The following is a 12,031-nucleotide window of genomic DNA, read 5'->3' as shown; positions in this document are numbered from 1 at the left end:
CTTATTCCAGTACTTTACAAAGAGCAAGGGCCTCCTCGTAACAGGATGGGTAACGTGAGTGATGAAAGTGGGATTCTTTTTCAGTAATCATTTCTATATCGCAGGTCATCAAATGATCATTATATTTTATGATTGTGTGAAATCTGCCGAAATCAAAGCTATATAATAACATTGCAGAGGGTTCTGCTAATCCTGGCTGACCACATTCATGCCTGGACCAGGATGAAGGCCCAGTAACTAGAAACCTAACACTGCCGGAGTTCCAAACACAGACTAAAAACATCTCCGTCCACAGGCACTGGCGATTCAAATGCCTATGGGCATATTAGTTTGCATTGATTTTTTTTTTTTTTAAGTTTTGCAGTATTAGTAGAAATACCACAGAAAAAAAGTACTGAGACCAGCACAGCCACTAACGACTCCATGTGACATGCTGGAGAAGAGTATGATTTTGCCAGATGTCCATTTTTTAATCGATGGGTACAAGCACCTCTCTCAGCAGCAGGGTTTTACTTCTTTTTTACTTCCTCCCATTCCAATCCCAAATTTGATCACAGTCTCTGATCACCAAAAAAGGAAACCCATAAAGGCTACAATGGAAGTTAAAAACCTGTCTTTGCTTGGCTGCTAAATAGCACACCCAGCGTTTTATGAAAAGTAAAAGGAACAAGATTTTGCCCTTTGGAAGCTTCTCTGTAGCTGGAGAAGCCAATGCTGATTTCTAAACTGGACATGCTCACAACTTTGCTCATCGATTCCTATGGTTTTCTCATTTTTACTGAAAATCTTATTTCTTTAGCTTCCAAATTCTTTCAACTATCTGCTCAGATGTGTCTCTTAGTTATTTTTTTCCCTCAGAGACTCTTCAGCATCATCTTTCCTTCCTCCTCCCAAAAGGATTTCCTTAGATGAGATACAGCCATGGTTCTTAAAGTCAACTTCATGGAAGATCGGTGCACCTTGGTCAGCTCTGGGTTGCAGAGAGCTGGTGAAGAACTGATGATTACAAATATTTGTTTTAATGAATTACTGCACTCTCAGGTTTTCCCTGTCAGTAATGCAGCTCCGGTCTCTGAGTTCCCTGGTTCTGCCTTGAGTGGGAGGAAAAGCTGAGTTATAGCAAGTGGTAGAAAAGTTTGCATAGTCCCGGTTTCTGCCTCTCTGGGGCACGTGTGGCTTCTATGAAAGTCATCCATCATGGGTGTTCCCGTGGGGAAGAGGTGGGCTGGCACTGGGACAGAGGAGAACTGGATATCACCTCCACCCCTGGTTTGTGTTCGTCAACTCTTACGCTGGGTACTTGGGATTGTGAGGATCACACTGTACGTTGACAGTGTCTCCCTGGGCCCTTTATGTGAAACCCTGTACTCTACTGTATTTTGAAACACATATATTAAAATGTTCCCAGATTACTGTGTTTATGACAGAAGCAAAGGAAATTTCTTTGCTGAAACATCTTAAAAACATTTCTTAACTGATTCTTGAATAAATATACTTAACCTGCCCTGAGTAAACCTGGTATATATTTAATTTTGATTTGAGATAGCTCGCAATTTTCTTTTCTTTTTTTTTTTTTATTTTTGAGAGATCTTTTTTTCATTTAGTCTTTTTAGATATATATGACAGTAGAGTGTATTTTGACATATTCAACATACATAAAATATTTTCTATATTCTACATACATAAAATATTCTAATTTATATCCCATTCTTGTGGGTTGTACATGATGTGGAATTTCAATTTTCCGTGCACCCGTTAGTCATGCTGACCTCACTGGTAAGTCAAGATAATTAAATTCCAGTCCAAGATTTATTGAGCACGTACTATGTTTCAAGACAACAGAGACAAAACAATATAATTTTATTCCTGGTGAATGAGATAAATAACCTCTACCCTAATAAAGTTTATAGTCTTTTAATATTGGACCCAAGCCAGCCTTTACTCAGGCCACTATTTCCCCCTACCTTCTTTCCTCTGTACTCAGAAATCAGTCTAACTTCAACCATCGTCAGTCCCTGGCTCCTAACGAGTCTTCTGTTGTGCCACCTCTGTCCCTCATCTAAGCCTCTTGTATGTTTGTGGATTTTCTCTTAAACAAATCCAACATATATCCATGCTGCACCTACTACTACAAAGCCCTGTGCTGAGCTCCAAGGAGATCACTAGACTCCTGAGATCTGGGGCCTGCCTTCCAGATGCCCAGGCTCCAGTGCAGTATGGGAATCGCAGGCAGGTGAAAGGCAGGTGAGAATGACCACGTGGGTGAGAGCAGAGGGAAAAGCTTTCTTTGCAGCTGGATGGTGTAGAGATGGGAGGATTCAACATCATCCACGTCCCTCCCTCTACTCCTGTGAGAGGAGTCAGCTCACTCCTACTAAAAAGTTTGCCAGCGACTCTGCCATCCAACACCAGGCCCTTTCTCCAAAACGGATCCTATTAGCCAATGCAGGGGCTTCCAACCTTTCATGAAATGAAGGTGATCTTCAGGACCAGGGCTGCTGTCTAGCCAGTTTAGACCCTGATTCCAGCTTCTTTTTTCACTCAGTGAAAAAAATAGCATAGTACAATGGCAAAATCAAGAAAACCATGTGTAAAGACAATAATCTTTATTATTGCTTTCCATGTAAAGAAACCATAGTTTTTTACATTTGGGCTTGGTTAGGGTTAACATTCATTATCACATGCCTCAATGTGATTAAGGACATGCCTGAGATAATTTCTATGATTTTTCCAAGCAAAATCTGAATCTTCTGGGTCCCACAAATGAGCCTATTTAAAAATAAAAAGAAACCAAAAAATTTTAAAGATAAGTATTTTCATGATAGTTCCTTTAAAGAGTTGGGGGAAAAGATATGGATTTGTTTCTCTTTCCTTAAAGTAAATATGTTTTCTGTTTGAGATTTTAAATTGGAACTTTTTTTTAAGAAAAATAACAATACAAATAAGATTCATCAGGTCATGTGAAAAATGAGGGGTCTTCAAATACTGATACATTAACTACTTGGGTCCACTTTTAATCCAAGTCTCCTGAGAATTCTGCCCTAGGTTTCTAAGGTGGGTCCACAGCACAAAGCATCAGCCCCTGGGTCAGCACTGCCTGGGACATGGAGTGGATTGACCCTGTGCTTTCCTACAAACACTACATTTTACACAGGAAAAGAGACTGTAAAAAGGGAAACTTTAGATTAACAAAGCAAAAAACTTCAGCTCCTTCTTCTTCCTTTACTAAGTTCTGTAGTTAATAAGGAGGGTTTCTTTTTCCTGTTTAAAATTTGTTCTTTTTAAATGCAGCATATGTACACAATGGAATATTATTTAGCCAGAAAGAAGAATGAAAGCATGTCATTTGCAGGAAAATGGATGGAACTGGAGGTGATTGTGTTAAGCAAAATAAACCAAGCACAGAAAAATAAGGATTGCATATTTTCTTTCATATGGGGAAACTTTAAAAAAAAATTGAAATGACCTGAAAGTAGTAGAGGAACTAAAAGTGGTGGAGACAGGTTGAGGTAGGGGATGAGAGAGAGCAGTAGAGATGGTAGATATAATTGAAATATGATATAAGCTTGTATGGAAATGTCAGAATCACACCCATTAATTTGTACAATTAATGAATTAACATGTATAATAAAAGGTTTAGAATTTTCTGAAACTTAAATATTCCTTCAAGTATGATATGTGTGTATGCACGTGAACACACACACATGACAATATACACCAGAACCTCGACGCTGTTCTGTCAGAAGTAGGAAATGCTCAGTTTTGAGCAAAAAAAAAAAGTTACCATGAACAAGCACAGCACACAAATACCCCAAGGGGAAAAAAAAATTCTTCTAACACTCTTTGAACCTTAAACAGTGCTTTTATAGACCAACTCATTGTTTTTCTTTTATCTGAAAAAAAATAAAAATGATAACTGCTCTAATGAGTTCTACAGAAAAGGACAATCTCCATGGTTTCGTTTCTTGACAGAGCCCAGCTCTCTCCCTTGGTTTCTGCCACATGGAATCAGCTCTCAGACACACAGTCTCCCTCAGAGGAAGCCATCTGGGACCACAGAACTATCTGGAGGTCACCCTCTCTATGCATGGGAAGCCTCCCTTGTCCTCGCAGGGAGAGTTAGAGGGGCGAGGTGTGAGGAGATGAGATAGCAACCATCCCCCTTGTGCATGCTGCCTGTGCCACTGTGGAGTTGTTCAGGGTGGCTTCTGCCCCGTCACCAGTTGGTCTGGATTGTCTCTTCAAAAATTTAAAAAAAAAAAAAAGCATGCCTGCCTTTTGTAATGGTGTGTTTTAAAAGAGAAAAATCTCTAGGGAGAGAACAGGACCCTAAAAGTCCAAGGCCTGGAATTCTTCCTTTCACTCTTCCCATTTTAAACAGGAAACATTCATGCTAAGAGAGTCCGGAGGGAGTTTGGGTTGTATGTTCATTTCAAGGCAGATAATGTTTGTGTGTTGCAAATGTCAGTGATTTATCCTAAGGGCTTAAAATAAGTGCAGAAAATCCACATGTTTCACTTCATGCAGAGCAATACCTTTAGTAGGTTTTGAGAGAAAGCACAGGTTACGGATTTTTTTTTTTTCAAGTGTTTCCAAAATCTTGAGCCAAAAGGAAATAGAAATGCGCAGGGGTGGCAGGGGCTTTAAAAATCCTTATGATAAAAGATATAATGAGTGCTGGAAATTTTCTAAACCAAAAATAAAATTCTCAAGGAAAGGAAAGGTGAAGCCTAGCTCCTTTATTTCCCAGGACTAAAGTGACAGATGATGCATCTGTGGTCTATTTGTCATGGGCAATTTAAAATAGAGCAAAGCAAACTGCACTGAATAATAGCAGCTGATGCTATAATAACTTGTACATAAACAGTTTAATTTTTTTATCTGAAAACTCTCACTAACTAAATTACCCCAAAGCTCAAGCATCCATCTTTCATTATTATACATAGCCAAATTAAGACGCAAAAAAAAAGTAGAAGGAAAAGACTATTGTTCAGCCTTACAGACGTGTCCGTGGGCTGCTTTCCACATGTGCCCATGCTCGGAGCTTGTCAAATCTTCATTGATTTGAGGAAGGACGGGGCTGTTTTAGCAGCTCTGCAGATTACAGGGTGATTTTGACCCTTATTGACAGTGCCTGATTAACCACAGGCACGGTGCGCTCACAGCCCTGTCATTTCTTTCAAGTCTGTACTCTGACGTTGGAGAGCTTTTCATTAATTAGTATTGTTGCTGGTTTTCTTTTTTGAAAAAATCATAAAAGGGGGAGTAGTAAAAGTGGAAGGTGAATGGTGGTGAATATGTGCACCGTTTATGGGACTTTAAGAGCTGCGAACAGAAGTCATGCCTTTATCCCCAGGCTAGACAAGATGCCGTCATCTGCACATTGTCTAGAGACACGTCGCTTCTGTTGTAGTGATCGGATCAGAAGATGCTTCTTGTCTTCAATAGACAGATCCAGACAGGGCCGCTTCCTGTTAGTGTTTATTCTTGCCCTGGACCTCTGTGTGCCTGCCCATTACACAGGGTGGCTTACAGCTGGTTTCAATTTTTCCACCCTACTACTGGTTGGGTGGAACTTCTTGACTTCTTAGTGGAAGTAATTATTTTTTATCAGAGTTCTGAGTGGGCATTTCTCAGCCCTGGTCGGGACTTTTCCTAGGGACTGTAGAGGGGAGGGCATGCTAATCCACCCAGGGCTGTGACAGCAGCCACCAGAGTTAGGCCAGGACCACAGCCCATTGAAAGAGCACCTCCCAGATCTAGAAGGAAAGCAGGTGCAGTTCGTGGGGACTTTATGACTCCAAGTCACCTGTATGTTTCTGCTACCATTTCTGAGACAGGTTTTTATTATTATTATTATTATTATTATTATTATTATTTCTTCATTTGTTTTAGATATACATGACAGTAGAGTGTATTTTGATATATTATACATACATGGAGTATAACTTATTCTAATTTGGATTCCACTCTGTGGTTGAACTGTGGAGTTACACCGATCATTTATTCATTTATAAACATAAGAAAGTATGTCTGATTCATTCTACTGTCTTTCCTATTCTCATCTCCCCTCCCTTCCCTTCATTCCCCTTTGTCTAATCCAGTGAACTTCTATTCCCCCTCCCCCCTTATTGTGTGTTAGCATCTACACATCAGAGAGAACATTTGGCCTTTGGTTTGGGGGGATTGGCTTATTTCACTTAGCCTGATAGGAGAGACAGGCTTCTTCGATGCAAAAAGCAGAAGGATCTAATGGTCCCAGGCTTAAGCGAGCCAAGCTCACTGCCTCCTTTAGGACACTAGTTCAGTTACTGTGAGAAAGGCCAACATAAGAGAGTATAAACCAGACAGTATCGTGTTTCTCTCACAAGTACCTGTTCAAGTGTAAAAGGACCTGGCTGACAGGGTGGCCCTGCTGTGTTGAGGACTCGGGCTTCGCCTCTTGCTTCTCTGTCTTCCTCAGCACCTGGTTATCATCGCCTTAAGGTCTAAAATGGCTGCTCCAACAGCCAAGAAGAAAAGAAGGGAAGTTTCCCACTCTTGTTTTTAAGTGAGCTGTCACTCCTGCTCACATCCCATTGGTCAGGCCGAGTCCCTGGCTACAGCAAAATGTCCAGGAGACTGTGGGATGTGGTCTTCAGCTGGGGAGCCGGCTTGGCAGCAGCTAATGTGCATCTCTTCTTCTCTTTCCAGGGGAGGTCCAGCAGACCCTGGCGATTATCTGACAGCAGCACCCCGAGGGCTCTACAAAGAAAGGGAGCTTCCCTACTACCCAGGGCTTCATCCTGGGCATCCTCCCAAAGGGAGCTACTCACGCCCCACAGATCTGAGGGTGGCAGATCTCCGCTACCCTCACTATTACGCATCCCCGCCTGCCCCTCAGCACAAAGGACCCTTCCGGCAAGATGTTCCACCATCCCCTCCTCAGCACCAAAGAGTGCCAGCCTACCAAGAAATGGGCAGAGTGGGCCCGAGAGGTGGAAGCCCCGACCAGTACCCCTACCGAACCCAGGATCCCAGGCAGAAGAACCCCATGACGGCAGCCGTATAGCTGAGTGCCACTGAGATGAGCAGCCCAGCAGGGAGGACATCTACCCCAGCCTCTGCCCTTCCTAGATGCTGAGGCCTTCTTCCTGTTTGAATCCTCCATGGTACAGATTAGCATTTCCTCATCGAGTTTGTAACATTGACTGCTAATCAGAGGGGAAAATAAAGAACAGGGGGTTTTAGGGTGAGGGTGGATTCAGAAGGAAGAGGGAGGATGGGGTCATAAAAGCGATACTTCCTAATACTTGAAAGGCTTTCAGAATTGGTCAGTTCAGAGAGAGTAGTAACTAAATAAGCACCTAATGATGAGATTGACTACATGGTGGCCCTCTGGCTAGACAGCCCAGCTAACATGCACCCCCATCACCATAGAACTGGCAATACAGAGGTTATCTCTGCCAGCAGCATTACCCATTCAGAGGCTGGGCCTCCGACCCTTTATTGGAACCATGCTGCCTGAAGAGGGTCAGAGTCAAGGCTGCAGATGTGGGAATCAGTTTACCAAGTAGTTTTTTCATCAAGAACGAAGCATCAGCAAACATGCCCAGTGACCTTCTTGAAATTTTTTTTCTACCCAGAGGAAGACTACATTTCTTAATAATCTTTCTCAGGTTCCTGATCTCCCTCACTTAATGTAAACATTTCACATGCTTCCTTGCTGTTGATATCAAAGTCGGTAAATGTGAATACAGTATTAGTGTCCTGGGAAAATGTGCAAGGCTAGTCGGAGCTTCTGGAAGGAATATATTCCAAGGACCAGTGATCGGGTGATAAGCACTGACACTCCCAGGGTCCTCACCTTCCTGCCTCCCACATCCCAGGCACCAAAGCTCGGAGATAGCTGGTTTCAGAATCATCCCCAAATCTCCTGGCTGTAATTTTTTTTTAACTGGACCCTCTACTTTAAAGCTCCCACTTGAGGGTGAAAGCCCGCTGATTGGGTTGCATGGGAAACAATGCCCTAGGGATGCCAATTCTAGACTCAGTGCCAAACAGTACCCATCTGCCCTCAAGGACAGGGAGGAGCTGACTGTAGCCTTTGGAAATTGGCCACCAGCAGGTAGTAGATAGACATGAATGATTGTGTGTGTGTTTGTGTGTGTGCGTGTTTTCAAACATGTGGGGTTACCGATATGGAGATTACCAATATGGAAGATAAAAATGCTTTCTGGAAAGTTTGATGAATGAAGCAGAGGGGAGGAGGAGAGTCATGTGATTAAATCAATCTGCATCTTCTTTATTTCATTAACAAAAGTCACGGCATGGACAAGCTCTCCACTGAGACACGAAGCTCTTATGACTTTGAAAAGCTGAAACCCTGCCCTCTAAGATCCTCAAGGAGACCAAACCCATCCCAGTCTCTTTTGAGCTTTGTAGCTATTTTCTATTTCTGGTTTCTATAAAAATCAGAGCTTCTAAAACTTACACCTGACCCAAATGAGAACCCAAGCAAAAGATTGAGAAACAGCAAAACTGGGAAGCAGCCGTTTGAATGGCACAGTGATGTTAAAATATTTTAAGACTTTTTAATTCTTTCTTCATTCCCTCCCCCCAAAAAAGTCTTTCAATTTAGACATATTTTGGCTGAGTGTAGAATACCTCCAACTGACAGGATCTAATAAATTATAGTATTATTGAATACATAGAGTATCCATCTGTCCCAGTTTAGTCTTTTTTTTTTTTAATTTAAAATAGAATTTTGTTACCAAGAGTGAAACAACTTCTGGTTTGAGACCTAAGGAGTATTAGTTACTGGACTTTGAGAGCTAGCATTTTCCAAACCACAATTACGGTGGCCTCTGAAGAGCAGACAGTCCAGTTGGGTTTTTTTGTCCTCTGTCATCTGTCTCAAGGCAGGTCCCCTTAAATTGTCTGCAATTTGTTCAAGGAGGTTGGGACTCCCTGGCCCTGCTCACCTGAAGGTGTGGTGCAGGTGAGTGCAGGGTGCTGAATGCTACCTTTCCCTTAAGCTAAGTCAACTTTAAATACAAGAACAATAAGACGAGGGAAATGTCACTTGTTTGGAAGCATTAAAAGTCAACTCTTTGGGATATTCCATATTTTAATCAAATATCTGTAGACTACTGGACATAGCCACTCCAGAAGGCTTCTCTTGATGTCACCTTCAGTACAGCCAGGGGGTGCAAGGTGAACACTCTGTGTCTTGGAGAAGTGGCCCCTGCAGTCAGAATGCCATGTTTTTACCCCAGTGGTGCCACCTTGGGCACATAATTCCTCCTGCATACAGGTTCAGGAGCAGGAGCTCCAAAGCATGGCTTTGTCTTGTACACAGTCAATAAAATAACTGCTAATCCTGAGGGGCAGTCAGTGATGTGAAGGTAACTATGAAAGTGAACAATAACCAAAAAAATAGATTATAACAGTTATCTTTTCTTGCTTGATGTGTAACACACGCTCCATTTGATCCTGCCCTAAAGAAACTAACATTGTATTTGCGACAGAGGCTCCATCAAGCCAAGCAACAATTAAGAACCACTCAAATGTAAGCTTCATAAATGCCTGTCTACTGCCCCTCCAGTCGCCACCTCCCAGAGGTTACAGGACTCTTCCCAGCGTTCAGGAGAACACTGTTTAGAGTGCGTAGATGCCCAGGCTACAATCAGTAGGTGCCCAGGAACCACAAATAGTTCCCAGTGTATTTATGGCCTTGGGAATATTCTGTCAGGTGTCCCCTTGTGGCATAGAACTCTAATAGCCCCCATGGGATAGAGTGGCATTCCGACCAATACACCTGTCTGCATACACCCACATGGTGTGGATCTGGTCATTGAGGCCTCAAAATGATGTTTGGCTTTTTGTCATGAGATATTTTAAGGAGCCATATATTTCTCCTTTTTTTTTTTTTTTTTTTTTTTTTTTTTGCCAGACTAGAAAGACAAAAAAGAACAGACCATTGAAAACCTTTAAATGTAGGAGAATTTGGTCTTCCACAAGAAAAACACAATATTTTGTTAATCCATCATGCAAGTAGGCTGTGGCACTATCCCTCTTGGTTTAAATTGTTTCCTTACAATATCAAATTAGTGGATGAGAGGAAAGCTCAGAAACAGGAACATTTTCTTAAATCATGATTTAGTACCAAACAAAAATTGGAAAATATTATTCTGAGGCTCATTTTTCTTGGGTACATATATGTTGATGGCATGGTAGAGATCCAGAGATCTGCTGTCACCATGAAGAAGCCCCATGCATACTCCCTGATAGAGGAGATTTGAAACTTCACTCCAACTTTACTTTTGCTACCAAATAAATAAAATTAAAACATGACCCATTACCTCTTCTACAGAATCATGCAAATCTTTAATCTAACCTACCTTCTGATAATTCAGAAGGACAGGGAAGTTCTTTCTCTGTTCCCTGATATGCACAGAGATCACGCCTGGAAAGGATGCTTATTTTTCCTAACCTGTAACCGCAGCATTTATTTTCTTTGGAGGAACTTCATAGTGTTTCAGAAGAGTAAAGAGACCTGGAGAGTTTGGTATTTAAAGGAATTCAAGTCTGTAAAGTTCCTCTTGGCATTAAATTCTGAAACCCACAATGAATGCCCTTCAAATTGGTGTTAAATTGGGTAGACACCTGACTGCTCCCCAAGTCCGTTAGCAACAGAAAGTCCGGACTTCATGCAATTAGGCAGGAGAAAGCTGGATTCAAAAATAGCCACGATAGGATTTCTCTGCACTCTCAGTTCACACTGACTTAAGTGGAAACTATGCCACAATGAGAGCAGAGAGGGGAGTCTCCATAAGATCTTCCTACAAAGTCACCTTTCTGATAAAAAAGGAGAAAAAAGTTAAATATCTAAAATAAGCTTAGAATCTCACATGCAGCCACGACTTCTAAGTGAAGTTCTTTCTCCTTCATGTCCTTAAATAGTGACATAATTACACACAATCTGACTTTTAAAGGTGGGCTTTGGCTGCTGAGCTCAGAATAGGAAGTGAACCAACCCTCAAAGACTCTTCTAGCCTGTCTCCTAACTCGGTTCTTCAGAAAATATTCTGTTCATCCGCAGCGCTGTTTACTACCAGGACATAAAACAAAACCTGTTGTTTATACCATCACTTTTTCTAGTGTTTCCTGTGCTTTTATGATTACCAAGTCTGTTCATACATTTAAATTATGTGAAATCATATTTTGGCATATGGGGGTGAAGACTGAATTCTTGACAAACTTTTTAAGATTATCTCATTTGTACCACAGGAAAAAAAAACATTTTGGATGTTATTATATATGAGTATATAAATTTTCTTGTTTTATTTTGCATTAAAAATAAAGCTTTATTCAGTCAGTAAAACATCGGAGTCTTGGTTTTCACCCACCACTGGTTGGTTTGGGGAGTCTAATAAATAGGTGGGCCTGGGCCTGCTCACTCTTGCTCACATTCAGTAGTCCCCATAGCAATGTTGAAAAATAGCAGCCAGGCCAAGGTCAAAAAGAAAGAACACCTGTCACAAACAGAGCTCCCCAAGAAGCAGGTATTGGCACGGAGACTCTCAAGAATTTTCATCAGACAGTACACTTGGGTTCAATGCCTAAAACAAGGAAGGAGGCCAGATTGGATAGAAAGAGAAACCAAGCAGCAATTCACTCCCAAAATGGGCCTTTGCCAACCCCCCAGGGAACTCTGGAGAACAATGATCCTTCAGAGTTGTCCCAAGTTGGGATGAGGGAACTGGACCTTAATGCCACTGGGTTGACCAGTAGTTAAGGGCTAACCCTGAAAAGAGGAAAGCCTCAGGTCAGGAAGTTGTCTTCAGCAGAGGCAATCCCCCAAGACTGCTGAGAGCTGGGGGGCCATCTTAGGAAACCTTGATAAAACACTTATCTGTCTAGCATCATTTTGAAAAGGAACTGCTACACATCTTATGGGGTTGTTTTGAATATATAGAAGGCCCAATTGTATGCATTTCTTCCCAACTCCACACTCAATTATATCATGTTGGTAGTTTGAAATGGGTTA

General features: G+C 41.7%; 1 protein-coding gene across 1 annotated transcript in view; it reads left to right on the top strand.

Annotated features, from left to right (window-relative positions):
• Positions 1–11,365, top strand: part of Pard3b (par-3 family cell polarity regulator beta) — a 1,014,040-nt gene extending 1,002,675 nt beyond the window's left edge. Inside the window, exon 23 of the mRNA XM_027941877.2 lies at positions 6,694–11,365. Within this exon, the coding sequence (XP_027797678.2) occupies positions 6,694–7,051 (358 nt within the window). The 3' untranslated portion in view covers positions 7,052–11,365. The remainder of the gene's footprint in view (positions 1–6,693) is intronic.
• The last annotated feature ends 666 nt before the right edge of the window (positions 11,366–12,031 follow it).

The sequence above is a fragment of the Marmota flaviventris genome, chromosome 11 (genome assembly GCF_047511675.1).
Source record: "Marmota flaviventris isolate mMarFla1 chromosome 11, mMarFla1.hap1, whole genome shotgun sequence".
Lineage (NCBI taxonomy): Eukaryota > Metazoa > Chordata > Mammalia > Rodentia > Sciuridae > Marmota > Marmota flaviventris.
The sequence above is the reverse complement of the archived record's forward strand: the minus strand, read 5'-3'. Positions and strand labels throughout refer to the sequence as shown.